Genomic DNA, 26,482 nt, shown 5'->3' on the forward strand with positions numbered 1-26,482 from the left:
CTCTTTCCGCTTGAGATGGTCTCTTGGATGAATTTATTTTGCCACGGTAGACCTTCCTCGGCATTTCACATGCACTCTCACGGTTGCAAGAAAAATCTGAAAAAAAAAAACCCATTTGGGGAAGCTTCCACGGGAACCTTTGATCACAAAGGTTTAAAGCTAGGAGTTGAGCTAAAGTCCACTGCATATTCCTTTCTTCAGAAGAGCACATAAGTGATTTTTGTAATAGTTTAACATGACTGTAAGAAGGCAAATGACAATTCTATGTCAGGTTGAACATAGAAGTGTTGAAGAAGCAACAGAGGAAATGGGAGTAGATTCTCATGCCCGGCTCCATTCAGTGTTCCTCCAGCTTTGGTAATATGGAGGCATTAGATATATCCCTTCCCAGCATATCCAGATTACTATTTGGCTCTGTAACACAGCACAGCAGTACACAGGCAAAGCCATCTCCCATCCCATCCCTCCTCCACAAGGAGGCAGATGACTTCCTAATAGGGACAAGGCACCAAAGCCTCTATAGTCTGTCCTAACAATCGTTCTCTTCTCAGGGAGGAAGATATCTTTCTACTTCACAGTCTCATCTCAACCTTCGATTAATCCTTTTGTTTTTCTAATTATGGCTAACAAAAAGCTAGACAATGCTAATTACAAAAAAGTAGAATGGTTAACCCCAATTTGCAAATACAGGAGAAAGAATCTTTCTAATTAAGTCACTTGTTCCAAGTTATAAGATGGCAAACTTGGTAATTAAAAATAGGTGTTTATACTGTACTATAAAATATGGAAAATAAGGGTGGTCTTAATCCTGTCACTCACAAATTAGGGACCTCTGGACAGTTTGTCAAATCTGGTAGGTTTTAGTTTGTTTCTGGGATATTTTGCTAGTTCTCAGCAATAATTTATTTTGGTTACCGTGACATAAGAAATACATGTTTCGGGCTCCCCTGGTGGCGCAGTGGTTGAGAGTCCGCCTGCCGATGCAGGGGACACGGGTTCGTGCCCCGGTCCAGGAAGATCCCACATGCCGCGGAGTGGCTGGGCCCGTGAGCCATGGCCGCTGAGCCTGCACGTCCGGAGTCTGTGCTCCGCAACGGGAGAAACCACAACAGTGAGAGGCCCCAGTACCAGAAAAAAAAAAAAAAAAAAAGAAATACATGTTTGGTCTCTGACCCCAGTTCCTGACACAGAGCTCCTGAAACAGTTATAAAATTTGGTGGCAGGAGCATGTTTTGTCATAGTATTTGGTCTTAGTCCTTGGTTCCAGACACAAGAGCTTATTAGACCCTTAGAGAGATAAGAGTATCTTTTTGTATGCTAATGAGGTGACTCTTGGAGGATGGGAACTGGTTGCTAGAGGAACCAATATTTGGTCTTAGTCCTTGGTTCCAGACACAAGAGAGCCAACCAAATGATTAGAGGGTTGGAGCTTTCAGCCCCGTTTTCTGATCTCCAGGGAAGGGAGAGGGGCTGGAGACTGTTTAATCACCAATAGCCAATGATTTAATTATTCATGGCTACTTAATGGAACCTCCCCAAGAAAACCCCTAAGCAATGGAATTCAGAGAGCTTCCCAGCTGGAGAACACATTGGGATGCCAGGAGGGTACCATGCCTGGAGAGGGCATGCAAGCTGCACACCCCTTCCCCCATACTGTGCCCTACAGTCTTTTCCATCTAACTCTTCCTGAGTTCTATCTTTACAATACATTGCTAACAGTAAATAAGGTACTTATTCTGTGAGTTGTTCTAGTGAATTATCAAATCTGAGGAGCAGGTCATGGGGACCCCTGATTTATAGCTGGTGCATCAGAAATACAAGGTGAAAATCTAGGATTTTGCGACTGGCTTCTGAAGTGAGGGAGGGGGCAGCCTTGTGGGACTGAACCCTTAACCCGTGGCGATCTATGCTAACTACAGGTAGTTAGTGTCAGAATTATTTTATGGGAGGGAAAACCCCACACATATTTGGTGTCAGAGTACTAAGAGCAGAGGGACCGGTTCTTTCTTCAGTTACACAGACCCTAGCTATACATCAATGAAGACAGCATACAGAACTGAAATTTAGGATCTGGCCCAAACCCCATGATTTATGCTTTTGGACCAGCTCAGCATCCATTGGATACAGAGCTTGGATCTGCTGACCTGCGAGCAAAAAAGCGCCAGAAAGTGTTTGGACTTGTATGTCTTCAACTCTCGTTTAGTCACGCAGTGAAACATGCTGAAGCCCTCAATGATGAACAGGATTATTAACGCAACCCAGATGGCAAAGCCCGCAGAGTTGAGGAAGAAATCGTAAACAAAAGATGTTTTAAGATACCACAGACCTTCAGAAAGATTTGTCAAATGGTCTGATCATCTGACAAATGCCAACCATGCCATACTCTTGACTTCTTAAGAGAGAATTACAATATGCTTCAATTTTGTATATTCATACTTAGATTTTGGCATTTTTGCTTCACAAATCCCCCAAGTGGCTACACCGTGTTCAAAGATATGCACATTTATATTTCTTTCAATTTCACTCTCTTCTCATACGCTACCTAACCACAGTGCCATGACCTCCTAGAAGCAATATAAGGAAATTCAAGATAAAGCTTATGTCTGGAAAGAAGAAATTTTCCTCTAGCCTTCTGACTGGTCTAAGAATTAAATTGATGTGATACAGATTAAGAGGAGAAAAATGAAACGAAAGTTGAATAACATGGGCCAGACCCAGGAAAATTGAGTAACTCACCAAAACGGCTGAAACCCTCACCTTAAATACCATCTTCAGCTAAAGACAAAAGAGGATGTTGGGGGTAGTGGGTTGGGACTTCAAAGGGGAGGAAGGCAATTGACATGGAAAGGGAAAAAAATCAAATGTTTGATAAACAAACATCAGCTGGGAATTGCAGAGACAATGGGACATAGAGAAGAACTTTAACAGATTTTCCTCCCTGTCTACACACCTAGTTCATACTATAGTGATCTATAGTAACAGCTCCTTCCCTGGAACAGGACCTCTGTCTACATTCTTTTAGGCAGTTAGGGGGAAGGAAGGTCAAAGGTTCTTCCTGAGTCTTTTGGGCCTCAAAAATAATCAGCCTAAATTAATCCTCATGCCAAAGAGACACATTTTGGGGGAAAATTTTGCTCCCCTACACTTACAAAAATCCAAATATAACCTAGGATCTTTAAACTGATCCGTGGATAAGCTGCAGAAAATGAGTGAACTCCTTGAAACCTATGTGTAATTTTGTGTGCACACACACACGTTTCTAGGGAGAAGATCCCTTGTTGCTATCTGCTCTGTAGGGCAGATATCTGTAACGCCAGACAGTTAAGCAACCACTGGATTATTAAATAATGTGCTATGCATTTGTCTAAAACAACTAAATATTTATGTTTTCATAATGGGTTTTCATTTTCAAGAATGAATGAAAATAGATATTGACATATAAATATGTATGTGCAACCTTTGCTAGAACGAAATATGACATCCCAGTGCTGTATGTTTGACAGCATCAGATGGAGAGCTATTTCGACTTTGAAGACAGTGACTAAGTGGGGCTCTGCTGTGGAGGGAATCTGGGTGAGGAATAGGGTCTCAGAGGCACAGGACAGCTTTCAAGTGGATGCCTTGCCTACATACGTCTTAATTTTCTATTTAACTTAATTCAATTAAAAACAGAAAACACTAGTGTCTCTCATTACGCACTTCCTGCTGGTCTTTAGTAAGATCTGTCTATTCAGCTAGGTAAAGATTCAAAGCAAGGTAAGAGGTAATACTGAGAGGCTTTTCCGGAATAGCATGCAAACCACACAGCACAGTTTATAGGACTTTGTTTAATAAATGCAAATTCTCCCATTTGTCTTTCCACCCACCATTTGATATGGGGTCTGTCCTTAAAAGCTCTCAAGTTAACAAGTCCCCTTGTGCTCACCAATTTTTACAAACCTCAAGTAAAAATAAATGAATGATGAATGAATGAATAATAAATATATAAGGTACAGGATAATTATATTCCTCAAAGATGATTTTCAAGCCAGTAGTCTTTTAAGTACATTCTGATCAGCTTTACAAAATTTTGATTATATTCAAAACTTGGGCACTTCCCTGGTGGCGCAGTGGTTAAGAATACGCCTGCCAATGCAGGGGACACAGCTTCAAGCCCTTGTCTGGGAAGATCCCACATGCCGCAGAGCAACTAAGCCCGTGTGCCACAACTATTGAGCCTGCGTGTCACAACTACTGGAGCCCATGTGCCTAGAGCCCGTGCTCTGCAACAAGAGAAGCCACTGCATTGAGGAGCCTGCGCACCGCAACGAAGAGTAGCCCCCACTCACCGCAACTAGAGGAAGTCCACGCGCAGCAATGAAGACCCAAGGCAGCCAAAAATAAATAAAATAAATAAATTGAAAAAAACAACAAAAAACTTGAGGGTAGGATGTTTGAAACCTCTTAGTACTCATCTCCCTCAGTGCCTTCACATATTAAGATGTCAGCAAATAACTTTTAATTTATTTACCGTCCATTATATTGAGGTGTAGATGCAGTATATTTACCTTGGAGATATATATTATCTACATATATTCTATCAGTGCTTCCTATTTCTTTTGCGACCAGAAGTGATTAGCAGAAAATGAAGAACTGCAGGGAGAAGGGCAGTTAGAAATTATATGAAAATGAAAACAGTCAAGTTTAGCACCTCAGTTTCTGTTTACGTTATAAAACATATAGTTACACCAACATTCATACTGGCTAAAGACTGATTTAGGTGGTACCTCCTCATGCTGTCACTAGTTTGCCTGCCACGGCATACCAACTAATTGCTGCCCTTTATTTTGTCCAACGATTTGCTGCTTTTTCTTGAACACGTATTGCCCTGCTGCTAGAATACACCTAACAGCAGTGAGCAAAATCTCAATTTAGGGAAGAAACTGTGCTCCTTCATGGTAAATCCCCCAAATCGTTCTACTAAAGAATTGTATGAAGACATTTTCAGGAATCTCAAGAAAATTTAACATTTGGCTGAAGTAATCTAGTATACTGTTGGTGGGAGTGTAAACTGGTAGAGCCATTATGGAAAGCAGCATGGAGATTCCTCAAAAAATTAAAAATAGAACTACCATACACTCTAGCAATTCCATTCCTTGGTATTTACCCAAAGAGAATGAAGACACTAATTCGGAAAGATGTATGCACCCCAATGTTCATAGCAGGTTTATTTACAATAGCCAAGAAATAAAAGCAACCTAAGTGCCAACTGCCAGATGAATGTGTAAAGAAGATGTGGTGTAGGGCTTCCCTGGTGGCTCAGTGGTTGGGAGTCCGCCTGCCGATGCAGGGGACACATGTTTGTGCCCCAGTCCGGGAGGATCCCGCATGCTGTGGAGCGGCTGGGCCCGTGAGCCATGGCCGCTGAGCCTGCGTGTCCGGAGCCTGTGCTCCGCAATGGGAGAGGCCACAGCAGTGAGAGGCCCGCGTACCACAAAAAAAAAAAAAAAAAAAAAAAAAAAAGTGTGGTATATACACTTGCAACAGCATGGATGAATCTGGAGAGTATTATAATTAGTGAAATAAATCAGACAAAGACAAATACTGTACGTTTTCACGTATATGGGGAATCCAAAAAATAAAATAAATGAACAAATATAAAGAAACAAAAACAGACTCACAGATACAGAGAACAAACTGATGGTCACCAGCAGGAGAAGAGGGGAATAATGGGTGAAATTGGTGAAGGGGATTAAGAGGTAGAAACCTCTAGTTGTAAAACAAACACGTCCCAGGGATGTAATGTACAGCATGGGGAATATAGTCAATAATATTATATAATAATTCTGTATGGTATGCAATCTATAAAAATATATAATCACTATGTTTTACACCTGAACCTAATATAATATTGTAAGTCAACTATACTTCAATTAGAAAAAAAAAAAGAAAAGAAAAGAAATGAGAAAGGAAAGAGTGCAGGTGCTAAAGAAACTGCCCCCCAATTTTTTTGCTCAATTAAATGTTGAGAGTCTGAGTGTGAAGCATCAGATACAAACATGAAATTAATTTTAGTACGGATAAGATGGCTGCAATGCAGTATTTAGTATCCAAATTTAGTATGGATAAGATATCTCCTGAGACACTGGAAAAAAACCAAAACAACACTACTGGCACACAGACACACAGACATACATGAAAATGTTTCTTAATTCTTTCTTCCACATAGAAAATTCTTAAAAGTTGTTGAAGTCAGGATAGTAATTAGGATGTTGTCTAATGGAGATTTAGACTGAGTATCTGTAAAGACACCAAAAATCCCAGAATTACACAGAAAACTTTGGCTTTTTGTCTCTTATCTTTAAAACATTTCAGTTCTTACTCCAGCTCCTAAATTTTTCCAGACCTAAGCCTACAATGGAAAGTTTATTTTAAACAGAAATTCCTGTGCAGCCTTTGGTTTATCTATATGGGATCCCACTTAAGTATAGTTTCTCTTCCGATTACAGAGAATGTTGAACAGTCAGGCAATAGCATAATCTTTTCTCCATCTATGAAGTAGACCTTGCCAGTTACAGGAGGGAAGGCTCAGATAGTATTTAACTCATTATTTCATGAGTTGCATCAATTTGAGCTCTGTGAAAGTAAGAAGCCAAAGTCCTGTGTTTTGTGATGATAATTTAGTTTAAAGCAGTACTTATGTTTAGTAGCTTAAAGGCCTCCAAGGGTGATAGAAGTTTAACCATGTGTGATGCCATTTTGGAGAAGACTTTAACTTTTCTGGAAAAAAAAAAGTGTAACTCCTTTATTTTTCCAAGGAAACTTTTAGAGAAGTGAAAATTTTGAAGAGCTGGTCCTTAGAAGAGTTACTAGCCCTCTACAGATTAAGAGTTTATCCTAGTGCAAAGACACAACTGCATTCTAATTTTTTTATTCCTGGGGGTTGAGAGAGGGGGGAAGAGGATGGACGGACATGGAGAGACTGTTTTAACAATTGTAATATGTGAAGTATATATTTATATAAAAATTCTAAATATGATTCAAACAATGCACTTCTAGGTTGGCCATTCAGTGTATCAGCCAGTAGGAATGTAATTCATCAAAAAGGAAATTTGGAACATAAAGCACACACAGACACAGGGACTCACAAATGAAATTCGTGGTAGACCAAGGAATTCCAGCTGCACAAAAACATCATCGCGTCATACTTCCAAGCTTGGGTTAAAAAAAAAAATGAAAGCATGGATTAAACCTAAGCTTCAAAGAGCCTGTATAAACAATCCACGTTGCTCCAGATTCCTGTTTGTGAAGTTGGGGACTATTTGGCAAAAGTGGTCAGGGTTAAGGGGATAGTTATTCTGACGTGATTATCAGCTACAGAATCGACAGAAAAAACACCTGACTAATTCATTTTCTTATATTCAGCTAACATTGAGTAAATATTTTGTATTTCCCAGGCACTGTGTAAGTATGAGGGAGATTTCAGAAATACTTATTTATGGCTCCAATACAAGACATGACCTTTCTCAGAGAGTTACTGGCAAGCTTCTGATTTATGTCTTTCAACAGCAATATATAAAAGCCCTCAAGAAGGGATTTAGAATTTTCTCGCATTTTCCAAAGTGTGGAGCTAAGTGCCATGTCAAGCTATACATTAAAATTCAAATAAAACCCACAAAGACAATAACTTAACAAAAATGGCAGGTAATGCCAAGATTGCATGCCTGTAACTACCCAGTCCCAGTTTTTATTAGATGGGAGAGTTTTATGCATTTCTAGGTAAGAATTCAATGTGAATCCTTGGATCAATCAACAAATATCTGATTTTTTGACAGTTAAATAGTTCTTCTTAATCCGATTTAAAATTTTTATTTCAAATAAACATGTTGTCTAATTCTACACGGTGTGATCACCTGACTCTGGGCAAGCATGATTATGACCAAATCTGAAATTATCCCCTTTGATAACACAAGAAGCTTTGGCAAACATTATTCTTGTCACTGTCTTTCCTGTGATGGCTGATGGGACTGAACTGAAAGATCTGAAATATGCATTTGTTGAAGACTCCATTCAGTCCTCATCTTACTTTTAGCTCTATCAATGCCATTTAGCAAAGATCTTACTTCAGAAATCGGACTTTTAGCTGGAACACTTCACTAAATGTCAGCTGTTCAGATTCTGGTCTCAACGCCCACCACCCTGCCTTGCTCTGGCAAATGATGCTGATGGCCCTGCACCCCAAAATAAAGTCCTGTAAAAAAAAGACAGTAACCAAGGAACTCATTCTCCAGATACATAAACATAATTTTACTGAACAGTGCCAGGACAGATGTTTTTCTGAAGAGAAAATGAAAATGCTAATGTGAATATTCTTTTTCAAAAGCTTTCTGTTCCGAGAGGAAGCCTGGTCTGGTAGAAGGCCCTGCGGTGGTCACCTGTGACTCACAGCTCCACCCTGTCCATTACTAGTGGTGTCACCCTGAACTAGCCACTCAATCTCAGTGATGTCATTGGTAAAACAGGGTCAATACTATTTCGCCATCTGGAAGAGAACCAGAGCTCTCTTACGGTTCCTCAGAGCTTTCTGCTCTGAACCTTAGTATAGAAAGAAAAATCAAAATGACGAGGAGAATCAGTGCAAGTGGGTGTTTTTTTGGTTTAGTTACATAGTGTACACACAGACTGCCACTTCCAGCCAAGACAAGTAGTGGAAACTAGATTTACCCTGCTGCCAGTAACCACCAAAAAATGGACAAACTATACAGGACTATATTTCTGTAAGATATCAGATGCCAGGTGAAGGACAGACCACTGAGAGATAAGAAACAAATATTGTGAACTCTACAATTGCCCAAGCTTACTGCCTTGAGTTTCCAGGCTGTGGCTCCAGGCGTGGGAACCCAGTCAGAGCCTGGGAGATTCCAGAGAGCTGAAGATATGGGGTGAGAGTCTGAAGAGACGGAGGTGGCTGGCAGTCACAGGAAAAAATACTGGAGAGGAAGGAGTTGCTCAGAGAGAGAAACTGGAGATGATACCCTATGAGAATACAGCTGACTAATGATCAATGCACACACATGAAAGAAACATGAGGCCATGGGAAAAAAATCACCCAAAAGGATTAGCAGTAACAGTGTCTGGTGTTCACACAGGGTGAGAAATAGTACTTGTTTCCATGATCTAGATGGAAAAACTCAACATTCATGGTAGATTACTCAGAAGGATCTTGCTTCAGGATTGAGGAATCACTAGCCACAGGTTGATAACTACTCTGTTTCCAAGTAATTTACTGCATTACAGAACAAAGCTCAGGAATAGTAATAGGTATCCAAAAATACTCAGCACTCGACAAGGTGAACTTCACAATGCCGGAAAGCCAATAATAAAATTCCAAAAGTTCAAAACTTAAGTAAAGATATGGAAAATATGAAACAAACATACAAAAATCCAGATTAAAATTCTAGACATGAAAACTATAATGTATGATATGAAAAACAGCCAGAGGGGATTAATGGCAGGTTGAAATATACCAGGACACATCATAATCAAATTGCTCAAAACTAGTGATAAAGGAAAAAACCCTAAAAGCAACCAGATTAAAAAAAAAAAGATATATTATTTACAGAGACATAAAGAAAAGGATGATATAAGTATTTTTGTTGGAAACAATGCAAATAAGACGACAATGGAGCATCAACATCAAGGCAATTGAAGAAAAACTTCAACTCAGAATTCTATCCCAGTAAAAATGTCTTTTAAAGGAAAGGTGAAATAAGGATATTTTCAGGCATACCCAAGCACAAAGAATTCTTTACGAATCTAAATGCATTAAAATAAAATTTAAAGGAAGTCCTCTGGGTAGAAGAAAAATGATTCCAGATGGACCTACACAAGGAACAAAGAACACCAGAAATGGTAAATATATAGGTAAGTAAATATTTTTCTTATTATTTAACTCTTTAAAAGATAATTGACTGTTTAAAAAATAACAGTAATGTAGTATGGAAAAAGTATGACAACAACAGCCCAAAGAGTAGGAAACGGGAAATGGAAGTACCTTATTGTAAGGTTCTTGTAATATAAGGGAAGTGGTATAACATCATTTGTACTGGTATAATACCAGTGTGAAAAGTTAAAGATGTTTTCTACAAACTCTAAATCAAACACTAAAATAATAAAGAGTTAAAGGTAAAAGCCAAAGGACACAAAATAGAATCATAAAATATATTCAGTTAATCCAAAAGGTAGCAAAAAAAAAGGGGGGAACGAGGAACAGACGAGACAACTAGAAAACAAATAGCATGATGATGGATTTAGGCATAATCATATCAATAACTTCATTAAATGGTCTTCTTAATTAAAGGGCAAGACCCAAGTATATGCTGCCTAGAAGAAATGTACTTCAAATATAAACAAATAGGTTAAACAAAAACACAAGAATGGGGCTTCCCTGGTGGCGCAGTGGTTGAGAATACGCCTGCCGATGCAGGGGACACGGGTTCATGCCCCAGTCCGGGAAGATCCCACATGCCGTGGAGTGGCTGGGCCCATGAGCCATGGCCACTGGGCCTGCATGTCCAGAGCCTGTGCTCCGCAACAGGATGTGCTCCACACAAGGATGGAAAAATGATACACTATGATACATTAAAAGAAAGCTAGAGTAGCTTAATTAATATCAAACACAGTAATTTTAGAGCAAAACACATTACTAGGGGTAAAGAAGGACATTTCATAATGATAAGGGGGGTAGAGAGGACATAACAACACTGAATGTTTATGCATCTAAGAACAGAGCCTCAAAATACACAAAGCAAAACCTGAGGGTATCACATGAGGAAGAGTCCAATCCACAATTATAGTTGGAGATTTCAATATTCCTCACTCAGTAATGGATAGAACAAACGGACATGATGTACTCATGCTCAGAATGTTCCTTACATCCAAAGTAAGCTCTCCCATGAAGCCTATGCTTGCAGTGCTTGGTAAGCCTTTCTGGGCATTTATCCCTGAATACCACAAATAAACCCCTTTGCTGTGGACATCATGATCAAAATAGGGCTCCTATCCCCAGAGAATATGGCTGCTGTTCTCAGCAGGAAATTTCAGTTCTAGTTCCTATTTTTCCACTAAAAATCCTTATAACCCAGCCAAATCTCAGCTTTTCTTGATCTCAGTCACATCACATGATAAGGGGGCTGGTCTAGGTTACATCTAAATTCCTTCCAGCTCTTGTGGTTCCCTGACTTCAACTATATCATGAATTGTCACCATCCAGGGATATCAACTCAAATCAGGTCTTGCACTGTGAGTCCCCAGGAAGCCTGTCTGACTCCTCAGTGGAAAGGTGTGTCTACTGTACAGAGATGGTACTATGGAGGCAGCTGCTCTGTGACCCTTTAACCTTCAAGATAAAACAGACTGAGGTTGAACCTGTGAATAATGGTGCTCTTAGAAACTTCTCCTGATTTCTTTCTTATGGCCTTCAGTCCCCAGTGTCCCCATGCCTACTGGCTGCTGTGCCCTGAGCTGTGAAGGGAAGCCTACCCGAGGCGGCACAGCCTGCAGAGCGGTGATGTAATTCTCCAGGGCCAGGCGGCGGCGGTCATTGAGCATGGCTTCCACTCTGGCCATGTGCGTCTCCACCAACTGCTGTCTCTCGTTGGCTGCTTCCTGCTCCAGAGACTCCACCTTTTCCTGGAAATGCTGCCGTCGCAAACAGAGGCACGTGACAATCGGGAACCAGACAAATAGGACGGAGCAGCAAATTCAAGTCTTTTAAAAGGGATATCATACTTTGTTGTGTTCAAAGACTTCAGTCATTCCAACATTTTGACTAATTCAGCATGTTTTATGGGTTCCCCTCCATTTCCCTGCTTTTCATCCCCAGACCTAATTTCTCAATGTAAATCATTATTTTATATGGTCACTGAAAACTGATTTGACTAACCGTAAGGTAGAATAAATGTATATCCTCTTGAAACTCTAAATTACATGAATATTTATGAAAGTCCTCTCTTACTCAAAGAACTTTAAGAAAATGATCATGATAACCTCATGCTTTACTGAAGGTAATTCTCAGAGTGGTTCCAGTCAAAAATTCAAATTATCATGTAAATATGCCACGGGGAAGAAGTAGCAGAAGATTATGGCAACCAGAAAGATATATTACTGATAAAAATTAGACTTTAAGTAACAATGTGAGTTTTAAAGAAATGAATTATAATGAGCTAATTGGGAGCAAAAGTAAGGCAGGGTTTAAGCAACTGAATTATTAGACAATGATGAGCAGTAGTCCAAGTTGAGGGAAATATGAACGATCAGGCATGCGGTTCCAGCAGATGCTTGAAAAGGTGCAGGCACTACATCAACAAGGGTATGATGCGTGGTGGAGGATGGACTCAGGGTTTACCTGGATCACTGCTTTCTTATCAGCTTTAGGCAAGTTCTTTGCTTGACGCTCTGCCTCTTCCCACTCTCTCATGACCTACAAAAGGAGGAAATCATTTAAAACCATCAGTTATTTCTTCAAATATAGATTTAATGAGCTAGATCACTGTGTTTTTTTTTCTACATTTGACATTTTAAACATGAAAAATATGATCACGTTCCATTCCTAGCTCAATAATATTTGACCTCTCACTAAGATGTATATACTCTATCACAGCAGTACAGTAAACATAAATGTTCACCTTTATATGGCCCTTTGAAACAAAGTTGTCTTTCTTCTTTTCTATTACTTTCAGAAATAGCTGAAAGTCATTTTATTTGATGTGCACAAATGTCAACGATTCCTAAAAGGCATATATTACCTGTATAAGTTCTTCCAACATTAAATTGAACACGTTGGTTTTAGTCTTTTGTGAAAGCAAGTTATAAAAATTCAAACAGTACGAAGGGGGAAAAAGCATATATAACACTTTATGCATGTGTACACATGCCATGAGCACAGTACCAAGAAGTACCTAATAGAGGAAGGAAAAGAAGATTTCAGTTGTCAGAAATCCTAAGATCCACCCCACTGAAGAACTGACGGGCAATTAGAACATTTTGCTTGTCAACTTGCCTCGCCAACAGCAAAGAATACTCTAAATTCCTCCAAAAATTCCAAGACAGTACACATTATAATGTTCTGAATGTAGCAAAAAGTATTCTTGGTAAGTAACACTAATTTGGTAACCAGGCTAATCTGTTTTGTAGGAAAATAAGACGTCCTCTTCTCATCTATGATGTTCACTCAGGATTTCTCTGAGAGAAGTTCACTCACTGATCTGAATGCAAAGAGGAAAAGTCTGCAGCTGTGGATGCTGCTGAAAGGAAATGATACTTGAGTCTTACCACTTACAGCTTCCTTTTCCTTTTCAAGTGTACTACTCACTATCAAGTAGTTTTTTTTTTTTAAGTGTAGCTCATACCTGAGCAAGGTAATATAAAGAACAGAAAGATCCAGTAAACAAAATAATGGTCTGTTGACAGCTGTTTACTTGCATACTTTGTGGACATACAAAGCGCAAGAAACCCTGATTTCTGTATTATAAGAGTCTGTTATTTACAGGTATTTATTCCTAAGGAACTGATTGTTTTCAGACATCCTTGAAGCTTGGCGTAAGTAACTACTGATAGAGAAGTTCTATGAGAATATCACATCACATCATCATGTCAGTTTTTAATTAGATACTTCATTGTCAGTTAGCATCGATCCATTGTATAAAGTACAAGACAAGCCTCCCCATGTTGTGTGCATGAAATTATGGAGAAAAAAGAATGGAATGAATTCTCTGTTACAAGTGAAGAGCATATAAGAAATAATCTAACACATTCACAGCAAAATTGGGGAAAATGTGCAGCTGCTATGAACAAGAACAGGATATAGAAGGAAAAGAAACATATTGCCCCAGATGCTTCGGTGGGTCCAAGAGTTAATGAAGAGCACCTGTGAGATGGGGGCTACTGAAGACTACTTTTGCTTTACAGATGTGATAAGCCTTGAAATAAAAATATTTGAATTTCCTGCTTCGAAAATGTTCATAGTGGCGGTATTCTACCACAAATTCTTCAGGTAAGGAATCTCAAAATTAGTTTGAGACAGAAGTCAGATGTCTTATTGGAATGTGAAAAACTGATTTCCTGCATTACATTTAAATCTTTACCATCTTCCTTTGTATATTCAGATCTTTCATCTTTGAGCAGGGGAATCCATGGAATAATTAAGGAGATTTATTTAGCTAATGCATTGAAAATAAGCATTCCTATAGAAATGAAATAAAATTTTGATTTTCAGAGCAATTTAATAATATCCTCCATCCTTCCAAATAAAACAATTCACCTACACCATCACGCTAGGCCTACTTACTGAAAGATAAACACACACTGTGGGCTCAACATCTCCCTTTGAACAATGGCTTCCACTGAGGTCCACTGATAATAGAGTGCATCACTCCTGACCTGCTAAATACCAGATCCAGTATTAAGAGCTTTCCAAAATCTCTCTCGTTTAATTGATTTCTCACATGAGATTAGCCTTTGCCATCCCCATTTTTTTGTTTGTTTTTGCGGTACGCAGGCCTCTCACTGTTGTGGCCTCTCCCGTTGCGGAGCACAGGCTCCAGACGCGCAGGCTCAGCGGCCATGGCTCACGGGCCCAGCCTCTCCACGGCACGTGGGATCCTCCCGGAACCAGGGCACGAACCCGTGTTCCCCACATCGGCAGGCGGACTCTCAACCACTGCGCCACCAGGGAAGCCCGGCCATCCCCATTTTTATGGATCAGGTTAAGTTACCTGCTCAAAGTTATGCAGGAAAAAAATGGAGAAGGAAGAATATAAACCAAGATCTCTGTGGCTCTAAAGACCATGCTTTTGTCCCCTGTGGCCCAATTAGCCATTATAAAATGGCAAATCCAACAGGTGAGCTAAGTTTATTTATATTTGGTGACAGGAGAAAAGGCCGTTCCTAAGATGTTGATGCTTCTATCGTAAAAATAATAAATGTAGAGAAAGGTCAACTTCCATTTTGAAGAACCTTACTTTAAGGATATAGTAAAACTGTTAAAATCATATGGAATAAATGATCGTGCACCTTATATTTGCTAGATACTATTCATAACATAGAACAACAGAAATCCGTAAGTTCAGAGTTATCATGAGCCTCAGCAACAACAAAAGCCCCAAATTCTCTGTATCGTAAGAAAACAAATAAAAAACACTGTAATAAAAATCATTTTAAAAGATGAAATTTTTAAATTAAAAATTCTCAGGATCTAGACTTCACAGTGGCCCCATATAGTCTTATAAAGCAATTTTCCACTGCATGCATGAAAGTATCAGTATCATCCGGATTTATAGATATTCAAAGACTTTGCTGTTTCATGCAGAGAAAATGACAAGTAATACAGAGAGATTTAAGAGGCAGGCAAGTTCAAACAGTCTCCAGAATTCAGTACCATAGATTATGATGATAAATGTTGATCTCAAGCATCTCATACGTCTATGGTCCCTGGAATCTAAGAGACAACATTCTCTGCTCCAGCATAACATTCTTTAAATTATCTCAGATATAGGTAGTAACTAAAAGGTGAAGAAAGTCCATTAAAACATATATGAACTAAGTCATGGCTTAAATAGGTGTGTAAAATACAGTTACTATTCTAGGACAGATCTATAATATCTGAAAGAGTAGTTAAAATCAGTGCTATTAACAGGCTCAAAATGACCAATAAATAATGGAAAAAATTCAGAATCTGTATTTTTTAAAAAAATAATGACTAAGTGGGTTCAAGATAGAAATGCAAGGTTAGGAAGGTACTTATATAAATGTATAGGGACTAAACGTTTACAATCCAGCTGGAGGAATAAAACTGGTGAGCAAATATTTAGTTAAATGCAAAAGAGCAGTGACTGCTTGTCTCACTCTGAGGACTACGTGAGTGTAAGGAATGGCTAAGATGTGCCAGCGTGAAGAAGAGTGGGACACTTTTCCAGAGATCGATGCTGAGAGCAGAGAGAGGCCGTGATGGGTTTAGCATACGTTGAGCAGAGTGGTTTAAGGCTGCCCATATGACGACGGTAGCAGTTGAGATGGGAGAGGAAGTAAGATGACTGGATTTGGGGGTGCAGGAGGTTGGGTGAGGGGGCAGGCACTGGAAATGCCAAGCTGAGCGTTCAGTGTTTATTTTGCTATTTTTTTGGGGGGGGACTTCATTGTCCCACAAATGGATTTTGTGGGCAATAACAAGGTTCTGAGAGCTTCAGAAACAAGTAATGAGACAGGATTTAAGTTTAAAAGATGTCTTTTCAGTGGCAGTAAGTATGGCAGCTGATAGCCGTCCTACTCCTTCTCAACAGTGATTACATATTGTGTGTATCTTTCCTAAAGAAAAACCCTATTTTTCTTTCTTCATTCACTCAGTTATGTTTCCTTGAATCTGACTTTTCCTATTATTTCTTCATGTTCACTCTTCAGGGTATAGACTATGAGTTGGAACGGTGATTGGCAAGTAAGTGATGGATACGTATTTGTTGAATGACTGAATGAATGAATAAAAAATCTGAGAAAGGGAACTTCCCTGGCAGTCTAATGGTTATAGACTTCGCCTTCCAATGCAGTGGGTGCGGGTTTGATCCCTGGTTGGGGAGCTAAGGTCCCACATGCCTCAGGGCCAAAATACCAAACATAAAACAGAAGCAATATTGTAACAAATTCAATAACGACTTTAGAAATGGTCCACGTTTAAAAAAAAAAAAAAGAATCTGAAAAAGGACTAAAATCCTCAGTATTATCTACCTCTAATACAACATCTAGCACCTGGTAGCAGGCATAACTTAAATTGTAGTTGGTATTATTACATGTAAATTAGTTGTTTTGGAAACAATTTTTTGTTTCATAAAGAACATGATTTAAAAAAACAGGATTTCTGCCGCGGAGCGGCTGGGCCTGTGAGCCATGGCCACTGAGCCTGCGCGTCTGGAGCCTGTGCTCCGCAACGGGAGAGGCCCGAGTACCGCAAAAAAAAAAAAAAAAAAAAAAAACAGGATTTGTAGCACAATGTAGTGAAAAGAGCATTGTACTAGGAGCAAGAAAGGCTTGGGTTCCAAATGCCTCTCTGTGTTACTTATATTGCTTTGTTCTAGAGTGGGAAGCTAAACGCTTGAAAATTTACTGCATTATCTGTCATTTATGGGACTAGATGAAATGATCATTATGGTTCATTTTGGTTTTAAGCTCCTACAGTCCTATGAATTAACTCGGTAAGAAATGTTAGGTTCAAAGTTTTCATAATTTGGTATTCCATACAAAAATATTCATCTTTGCCAACGAACATTTTAAGTGATTTTAATTTACAACACCATTACAGGACTACGCTAAACAGAGTGACAAAACCATCAAGGAAGGTGTACACACAACTTAATTTGTGCTTATAAAATCTTACTATACTTACTATACCTGGGTCTTTAAGATCTGGATAAAATTAGAGCCTTACCCACCCCTAGGCATTCATCAACCATAGGGCCCCTGGGGAGACTCTGAGGCAGAGGCAAATCCAGATTTCCCCAGTATTGTACGACTGAAGGATGGAAATTCACATGTACCTGGGACATCCTCTCGCGGTGCTTGGCCTCAAGCCTCTCTTTGGCTTTCTGGAAATGGGCATGTTCATTCTCATCTCCAGGTGTCTCGAGATACTTGTCAACGGCGTCAGGGGTGCTGGCTGCTGTTGTAGGAACTATAAAGTAGAAGGAAAGAAGGCTTGAGGAGAGTGACAGACTATCCAGTCATTTCAAAGAAAGCCCTATTTTCCATTTATTCCAGAACAAAGAACTTAGTAAAGAAGCACATACAAGATGTTAATGCTGTTTAAGAGACCACGAGACATTTTGCAGCACAGTAAGGATGTCTTTCCCCCCTTTCAAGGATAGGGTGAAGGAAAATCTTGAAAACAGTCCATTTTGCGATTACAGCATTATATTTAAAATTCTTTGCAAAACAAGCATGCATAGAGTAAAAACAGTTGGTGTTTAATACACACATGTTGCACCAAATACCTATGCCTTGCTAGATTAATGTTTGTAACCTTGAAAGTAAATGGTGGTATCAATATCACACCTTAAGATTCCTGAAAAACCCAAAGAAATCTCGAAATTAGCCTATGCAAAATAAATGCACCTCAGAGTAAAGATACATCCTACACTATATATTTTAGATAGCTGGTGAGCAGTATTTGAAACAGTACCAAAAAACTCATAAATGTCAAGTTCATTTATGAAATTACAGAAAGATCTTTCTGCCTTCACAAATTTGGCAATAGTCAACCAATTCATTATACTAGTTGTCAAAAGGAAAGTGATTTCTATTTTGAATTCCACTAATACTGCTGAGCAGTATTACTGAATTGCAGCATATACTGCTATATTATGTGGAAAAATAAATACCCATAAAACTGAAGAGTGTACTATAAAGCAAAAATGTCTGAAACTCATGAGCCAAGTGATTTATAATGCTTATACCAGCAGTTTTACAAAAGATCAGTAATGACTAGTGAGAATTCAGCGCATTTATGAGCTTATTAAAAAAAAAACATGAAAAGAAAACAAGATTTTGATTTAAACAAGAAAGCCTGGGGACTTTGCTGGTGGCGCAGTGGTTAAGAATCTCCCTTCCAACGCAGGGGACATGAGTTTGATCCCTGGTCCGGGAAGATCCCACATGCTGCGGAGCAACTAAGCCCATGCGCCACAACTACTGAGCCTGCACGCCCTAGAGCCCATGCTCCACAACAAGAGAAGCCACCGCAATGAGAAGCCTGCACATCGCAACAAAGAGCAGCCCCCGTTCGCCACAACTAGAGAAAGCCCGTGCGCAGCAGCAACGAAGACCCAATGCAGCCAAAAAAAAAATAAGCACGTTCAACCAGAAAAATGAATGTTTTCACTATGTTCTCAGGTCGAATCAATTTATGTGTTTTATTCAAAAGATTACTCAACTATCTCCAGTGTTCTAAGTATTCTTCTTCCCTAATCTCATCTAAGATATCTGAGATACAATAACTCCAAAAGAACTTAAATGAGAAGAATTAATTGCTAGGTCATTTTGAAACTAATCCGTAAGATAGGTGTCTTTTACGCATGCTTCAAGAAAACATCTGAAAATTCCCAATCTGAAGGCTCCAAGATTTGAACCAAAATGAGAAAGCTTTCTTGTTATATAATTAAATAATAAATTTAAAGAGAACTATTCATTCGGATTTCTTCCCTTCTACTTCAATCACTGTTTAATAATTCTTTCTTTACAAAATAAAAGCAGTTTAGTTGTCAATGCAGACGTTGCTCTGAAGTGGAAAGATACTTCACTTCAGGGCATCTTCCTGGAATTGTTTTCAAAATACCAGGGGATTTTGAGTCAACTGGTCTGGGATTGGCACAGGGCATACCTATTGAAAGACATCTGCCCCCTTCTTCTGTGTAATAGACAAGGGGGAGGTATATTTCAGCAGCACAAAGAAAGAAAGAAGCAAAGAACATGAACTGTGTAATCAGGCACACCTTGATTTCAATAACATCTTGATCTTAGGTTAGTCGTGACCCAGAGCAAGGAACTTAAGCACTCTATGTTCCAGTTTATTCATCTATCAAGTGGTGACAACAGGCCAACATACTAGGAGTGCTGGGAAAATGAGATGCTATACCATGTGGTAGTCACCCTGCAGAAAGGGTGGCACACATGGCACTTCATTCATGTTAGCACCCTTCCCTCCTCCTTTGCTCATTATTGCATCCTAATTCAAATCTCAGCACTTATCCTAACCATAGGAAAAATGAGCTACTTTTATTTCACATCCACTGAAAATGAATTACACACAGTATCATGAAGTACCATGGATAGGAAAAGTAATAGGTACTTTTCTAAAAAATTTTGGTATGACCTGCATAAAAGGCTGAAATTATTGAAAATGTATCTTAATTTTTAAGACTGAAAAATAATTTTCAATTAAATTTATTTTTTGTTAAAAAACAAAGGTAAATGTTTTTCTGCATCAGCTTAAGCAACTCAATATGCATGTATTTTTAACTTAACCATGTCCACACTTGAAATGGAAGTGGTATTTAGCATTTTTCCCCATGATTTTAAACATTTTCTCATCTTTTCTGGTAGCAAATGAGAACAAGTTAAAGTTCTTTTGGCATAGGACAATCTGGCAGAATGATATAATTAGGCAAACTATATTTCACATTTTGAACAGATGAAAACGGATAAATGTTTGGGTCATATTTACAGATTAAGGTAACTATCTGCTGTAAGTTGCTGTAACCATAGCATGGCACCCTCTTTGGAAAACTGAAATTGTAAAAGTTACTGTATAAGTAGAAAGATTCTCCAACTTTATGGTTTTCTCTGACTCTTGTGATTTGCAAATCTACTGGTTTATGGAGAGAAACACTAAAATCCTAGTCACTGTAATCTCATTAGTCTAAGTTGAAATGTAGCTTTGCAATATTAAGAATAAAACAATAAGAAAGAACCGAGCAAGCGAGGTATATTTAACAGGATGAAGAATATTTTAAGTATTAAAACTTACATTTTAGGAACAAGGAAATAAATACAAATCTTGTATTACAGATTTATTCCATTTAATTGAGAAATATTTCTCAGTAAATCCTTGTTAGTGGCCCCTGATACTTTCTTTAGTTGAGGACTTTAAGAGAAGCTATCTCTCTTTTAATTTTTTTTTTTTTTTTTTTTTTTTTTTTGCGGTACGCGGGCCTCTCACTGTTGCGGCCTCTCCCGTTGCGGAGCACAGGCTCCAGACGTGCAGGCTCAGCGGCCATGGCTCACAGGCCCAGCCGCTCCGCAGCATGTGGGATATTCCCGGACCGGGGCACGAACCCGTGTCCCCTGCATCGGCAGGCTGACTCTCAACCACTGCGCCACCAGGGAAGCCCTCTTTTAATTTTTAATTCAAACTTTGTAGTCATTCATACTAGCCCTCCATCTCAATTGGTTTAAGTAATTGAAAATTTCCTGTATTCATACCAATCAGCAAATTAGATCACTGACCAGTCAAAGAGAGAAGAATGATGGTATTTCTTAATACTTTAAAATGAATTTAGTATATTATCACTACCTTGCAGCTGGTGAGGAGAAAGGGGAAAACGTTTTAAGTTTGTGCAGAGAGCTCAGCTTCTATTTCCCCTAATTTTCCTACATCCTAAAGACATGGTCATAGCAGGACTGGCTGCCATTTTGTGATCATGACCGTGGTAGGCCAGAGACATGATAACAAGGATGGGTGGGTAGGGGCAGGAAAACCTGTGCCCTAACGCCCTTACTTTTTCAAGGTGCATCCTTTGGGGAAAGGAGCAGCTCAAGGCATGTCAGGAATGTTCCAGGGCACAAAGGAACAGGAAGCTCTATATCATGAGTCACTTAAACCGCTTAGAAAGCAGAAACAAATCAACTTTTAGGAGGGTTTATTTTTGTTGTGTTTTTTAAACAAAAAGCACAAAGCAGTTATCCTGTTCAGAGACCTTTGAGGTTCCTTAGAAACTGTGATACAGGCTCAAATTTCCAGGTTGGCCAAATAATAATACCCTCCCTTCATTAGCGTCTACTGCGCTAGGCACTTTACATGTGTTATCATTTAACAGGTGGAGAGGAGAAAACATTACCCTGTTATATACATTTATTGTGTAGTAAGGAAATACTGTCACTTAACATACTCACATCCCCAGACACACAAAAGTAAGTCTGAATTTAGGATGACTAAACCATGAAGAGGCTATAAAGTTAATACTTAGAGCAGTAAGGGGCTAATCCTGGAAAGGGTTTGGTTTGTTGATGACCAACCTGTACAGGCAAAAGATATGCTTTGTTATGATAACTGCCAGCCTATTTTCTAACAAACAGTTTCCTGCCCTGAATGCTATCTGGTAAATGACCACCAACCAACGTTTCAGCAGCAGAAGTAGGGTTATGAAGCAGGTCAGGAGAGAGAACCCACTGAGCTTGAATCTGAATGATCTTTTGGCCTCTGGCCTCAGCTCAAACATGCTCCTTTGTACTTCCTGCAAGCAGGCTCACTGGGTCTATTCACCTTTCCGCAGAAAACCAGACTTCAACATCTTAAGCTCTATGTTTTGACCTCTTCAGCTGGCAAATAATTAGCAGCAGTCTCACCATCACGGTGCATGGGCTTTTGACTTTTAAATGACCTTCATATTGATTTTCTTAGTCTAGTCTCATAACAGCCTTATGGAATATAGTTAAGACATAGACCTTTTAATACTGAGAATGGGTGTCTAATGTAATACCAAATGAAAACATGCAACAGAAACGCAGTTCCAATTCATAGCACATTACTGCCTCAATGTGAACTGGATGACTAATGCTTTTGATATAAGCCTCATCTCTTTTGTCTTTTTTGCAATCCTGGGAGGTCAGAGGTATCTGAGGAGCTGCATGGCAGCTTGGATGTAGACTCTGATGCCTCGAGTGTGCTTGTTCATTTCTTTATTCCTCCTTTCACCAAATCAACAGGTATTACAGCCCCTAGTACCTGTGAGGCATATGGCAGAAACCAATGAGTGAAACAAAGACCCTTGTCCTGGTGGAATTATATTCTAGTGAGAGAAACGAACAGGACACACACACACAACACACACACACACAACACACACACACGAAGACAACAATAAATCACATTGTTAGAATGTGACTTGTGTTATGGAGAAAAAGAAAGAAAGATCAGGGTTAAGAAAACAGTGCCGGGGAAGGAGGGAGGACACTGCAGCAGTAAGTAGGTGGCCAGGCTCAGTCTAATTGAGAAGGTGACGTTTAGACAAAGAGCTGAACTGAAGCCTTACTTCCCAGTTACCTGCTGGAAGAACAGGCAAATGAAGAAACTAGCACAAAGGCCTTTGGAAGTGAGTATGCCTGGAAACGGGAAAATTCCAAGATGAGCAAGGTCTGTGTGACCAGAGCAGAGGAAGCAAGGGAGAGAGTAGTGAGACAGGCAGAAAGGAAATGGGGACAGATCATGAAGGGCCTTGAAGCCATGGTAAAGGCTGTCAGGAACCCATGAGGATTGTTTTGAGGAGAGAAAAATGTGATGTGATGTGTTTTAAAAGGATCGTTCTGTCTGTTAAGGGACAAAGCAGATGATCTTTTAAGAGTAAAAGATGAAGATGAGGTTGGCTTGGAAAAGTAGCAGGAAGTTGGTAAGGGGTTCTCATGGAAGGTACCCCCCAATACCCACACAAAGAGACATAAGAAAGAGCACAGATTTACTTTTTTTTCTCACCCCAAAATGCTGTTTCCTAAACCATAGGGTAACCAGATACTAAGGGAGACATTGTTTTCACATGTTGGTGAAGGTTCATTTCAGTTTTGATAATGATGCATCAATGCCTGTCACAACATTTCCACTTCACACTATAATCTCCTCTCAGTGTCAGGCAGAGCTCTATTTTTTGTGGGGTGAGGATGGTGGGAGAGGGGAGCAGATTTGCTTTCAATTTGTTAGCAAACCCTCGAGCTGCACCCAATGTTCCTGCCACAAAATATACCACCATCATTGGCGACATGGTGCCAATGAAACCTTTTCATTCCTGTGTTTCCCCCAGAAAATTTAATAATTGTAAGGGGCGTTACATCAAATAAGGTAGAGACGGTTATGGTCTTAGAATGTGGTAGAGAGCACTTTTTTTGGCACGGATAGAGAACCTCCGTACCAGGGACACCATCAAATTTACCTGCAAATGCACCAAATGCTCATTTTAGTTCTGATTCTGTAATCACTGCATAGTGCCCCTTTCCTATTCGTATTAAAGACAGCAAGAACGGGGCGTCAAAAGTAGGGACATGGTGAAAAATTGCTGCTAATCATTTTGATGTCCGTTTGTCTCCTCAATCTCTAGGGTGACATATAATTTTAAGGTCATAACGGGCTCAGGATGCAAAAGGAGAAATAACTACATCTTCAAACAGTAACAACTATGACTACCTCTCTAAACAGAGGCCATGAATGGCATGTAGTCAATATACTAATGTTAGAGTCTAACAAGAAAATTTGGTTGGTCTCCTGTCATCAGCAAAAAGGCAATTTATCTTTATAGCATTGACAACAGAAGATAAAAGTAAATTAAGACCCATAGAGTCATTGCCTCATCATTGAAAATCCTATTTTATACAGAGCTAGTAATGCTGTCACATGAAATGGCTGTGATTTATATGATGGGTGGCAATGAGGATAATTTATATACAGGAAATACAAACCTGTAAAGGAAGATTTGATGCAAAAATTTCATCTCTCCACACGGCAGAGCATATAGACTGACACCCCAACTTTAAAAAAGAGAAAAAAAGTCTCTCCATTTCTCTAACTGCAAAATAACTAAGATCCCTAATGCATTCTAAACTCAAGTATTTATCAAGTCCCAGTTAGATGAGACATTTATAAGGTGAAAATAGTCTGCGATCCTTACATGCGGTACCAGACTCTACAAAAAAAGAACAAAGGCACTTTCCCCTGACATGCCCTTGTAACACACTTATTTTATAGTCAGTGCAGTCATAGTTGGCAGACTATCAATGCATCGTGTGGACATAAGTTAATAAGAATGTAATCTATGCTGCATTTACTCTAGTCAAGCTATATTTCTTTTTTATGTCTTATGGACATGTACTGATGTGGGGATTTTGTCAAATATGTGAAATGAGCATGAACGAATCAATGCTGGTGTTATTTTTTATTAATGTCTATATCCTATTTAGCACAATGCACCAAAATATAAGAGCAACTTCAAGTCTGAATCTAAAAACCATATGTGAGGCCATAGCAACAATCACTGGCATCTAGGATGTCTTAACCTTCAGTTATTGTTTTTTGTCAATTTGTGAGAGCTATGTTCTATTTCATTAATGGTGGATCATAAAGGGATGACCTGCCACCGTCACTTGATGCTCAACAGATGAGTTCAAAAAGTCAAAATCTTCAGTATTGTCCACTTTCATAGAAACTGTAACCATAAAAGTCACATGGAACTGTTAATCTCTATGGAGGTCTTAAGGATAAAACCAATTTCATTCTACTCCAAGCTTCCACAGCCATGTTTCCCTCCACTTGTGCATTTTAGTTTATATTGTTATTTAATTCCAGCACATACTTGAGTCTCATCACATTGATAAAACTGTCAAGTTACTGAAAGTAGGGTATCTGGTTTAGTTGGCTGGTGTCCCTTGAAATACCTAGCTTAGTACCGGCGTGTCCCAGGCTCAAAAGTAACAGCTTTATTAAACCAGGGGTTGGCCTGCTGGTCTCTTTTGGTAAATAATGTTTTATTGGAACACAGCTGTATCTATTCATTTACCTATTGTCTGAGGCTGCTTTCACACTACAACTGACGAGTTGAGTACTTATAACAGAGACCATTGGGCCTGTGGAACTAAAAAACTGACTCTTCGGTCTTTTACAGAAAATTTTTGTCGACTCTTTTATTAAAGTATCTAATTACTCTTCTTTGGAAATATTGTAGCTAAAGAACAGAACATATACATAATGAGCAGTTTTTACTATTCTTAGTAAATGAACTTTTTTTTTCTTTTTTGTTAGATGCTGGTTTGCTGAGCAAATCAATTCTTTTCAATCTTAGGGTTTTTCACTATGGTAGCTTGGTGGAAAAAAAAACATTATTTTTATCCTGACAATTTCTGGATACAAAAGATGTGGCTTCTCATACTTATCAATACAATAGATTGTATTGGCACTGATGTGACATCTAATTTAATGCACCACCGCGTCTTTTAATTGTTTTTAATAATGCTTGGCAGTTTCATAAGAATATCAGAGTTCTATTAGTATCAGAGAATGTGTTAACGGGAACTAACATTTGGTCTTTCACAATCAGAAGAACAAGTATAGTTAAGAACAATGGTTCAAGTCTGCCCAAAGACTAGATGGCCTTGGTATTATGATAGGACACTGCAACTCTGGGACTAAGGTGGCACATTCCATTCAAAGGACACACAGTACGTTATTCACAGTGCCACAACTCACTGCAGGTAAAGGGGTCAAAGTCATTGGTCATTCTCTTTGGCGAGACCCCTTGGTGCAGTTGGCTGACTTGAAATTGGCAAGATGCTCTTTGAGATGAAAAGCATCTGTTTACCTTTGGAGATGCAATCTGATGAGAAGAACACCAGGGGAAAAAAAGATCATACTCTCATGATGTTTATGTTTGAAACATAAACTTATCAATAAATATTTCTGTACAAATTTTATTGTTCACAAACACTGCACTGGGCCAAGTGAATGTGAAACCTTTGTATCATCCTAACCCAAATGGGCAGACACAAAATTCATGTCAGAAGCAACTCAAGTTTCATAAGATTTTTAATTCCAAATGGGAAAGGGATTTTTTTAAAGGATTCAAATCCATAAATTTATGAGTAAAATGAAAGCTCTTAGCCTCATGTCTCTACCCTCTCTACCTGTAGTTTAGATTCTTACCTATGATAA

General features: G+C 39.1%; 1 protein-coding gene across 7 annotated transcripts in view; it reads right to left on the minus strand.

Annotated features, from left to right (window-relative positions):
• APP (amyloid beta precursor protein) overlaps positions 1–26,482 on the minus strand; it is a 275,416-nt gene that overhangs the window by 73,086 nt on the left and 175,848 nt on the right. For all 7 annotated transcript variants that reach the window (XM_065876966.1, XM_065876968.1, XM_065876967.1 and 4 more), the window contains 3 exons: positions 17,562–17,695; positions 12,386–12,460; positions 11,521–11,679 (listed from right to left, as the gene is read on the minus strand). In XM_065876966.1, the coding sequence (XP_065733038.1) occupies positions 11,521–11,679; positions 12,386–12,460; positions 17,562–17,695 (368 nt within the window). The remainder of the gene's footprint in view (positions 1–11,520; positions 11,680–12,385; positions 12,461–17,561; positions 17,696–26,482) is intronic.

The sequence above is a fragment of the Phocoena phocoena genome, chromosome 4, assembly GCF_963924675.1.
Source record: "Phocoena phocoena chromosome 4, mPhoPho1.1, whole genome shotgun sequence".
Taxonomy (NCBI): Eukaryota; Metazoa; Chordata; class Mammalia; order Artiodactyla; family Phocoenidae; genus Phocoena; species Phocoena phocoena.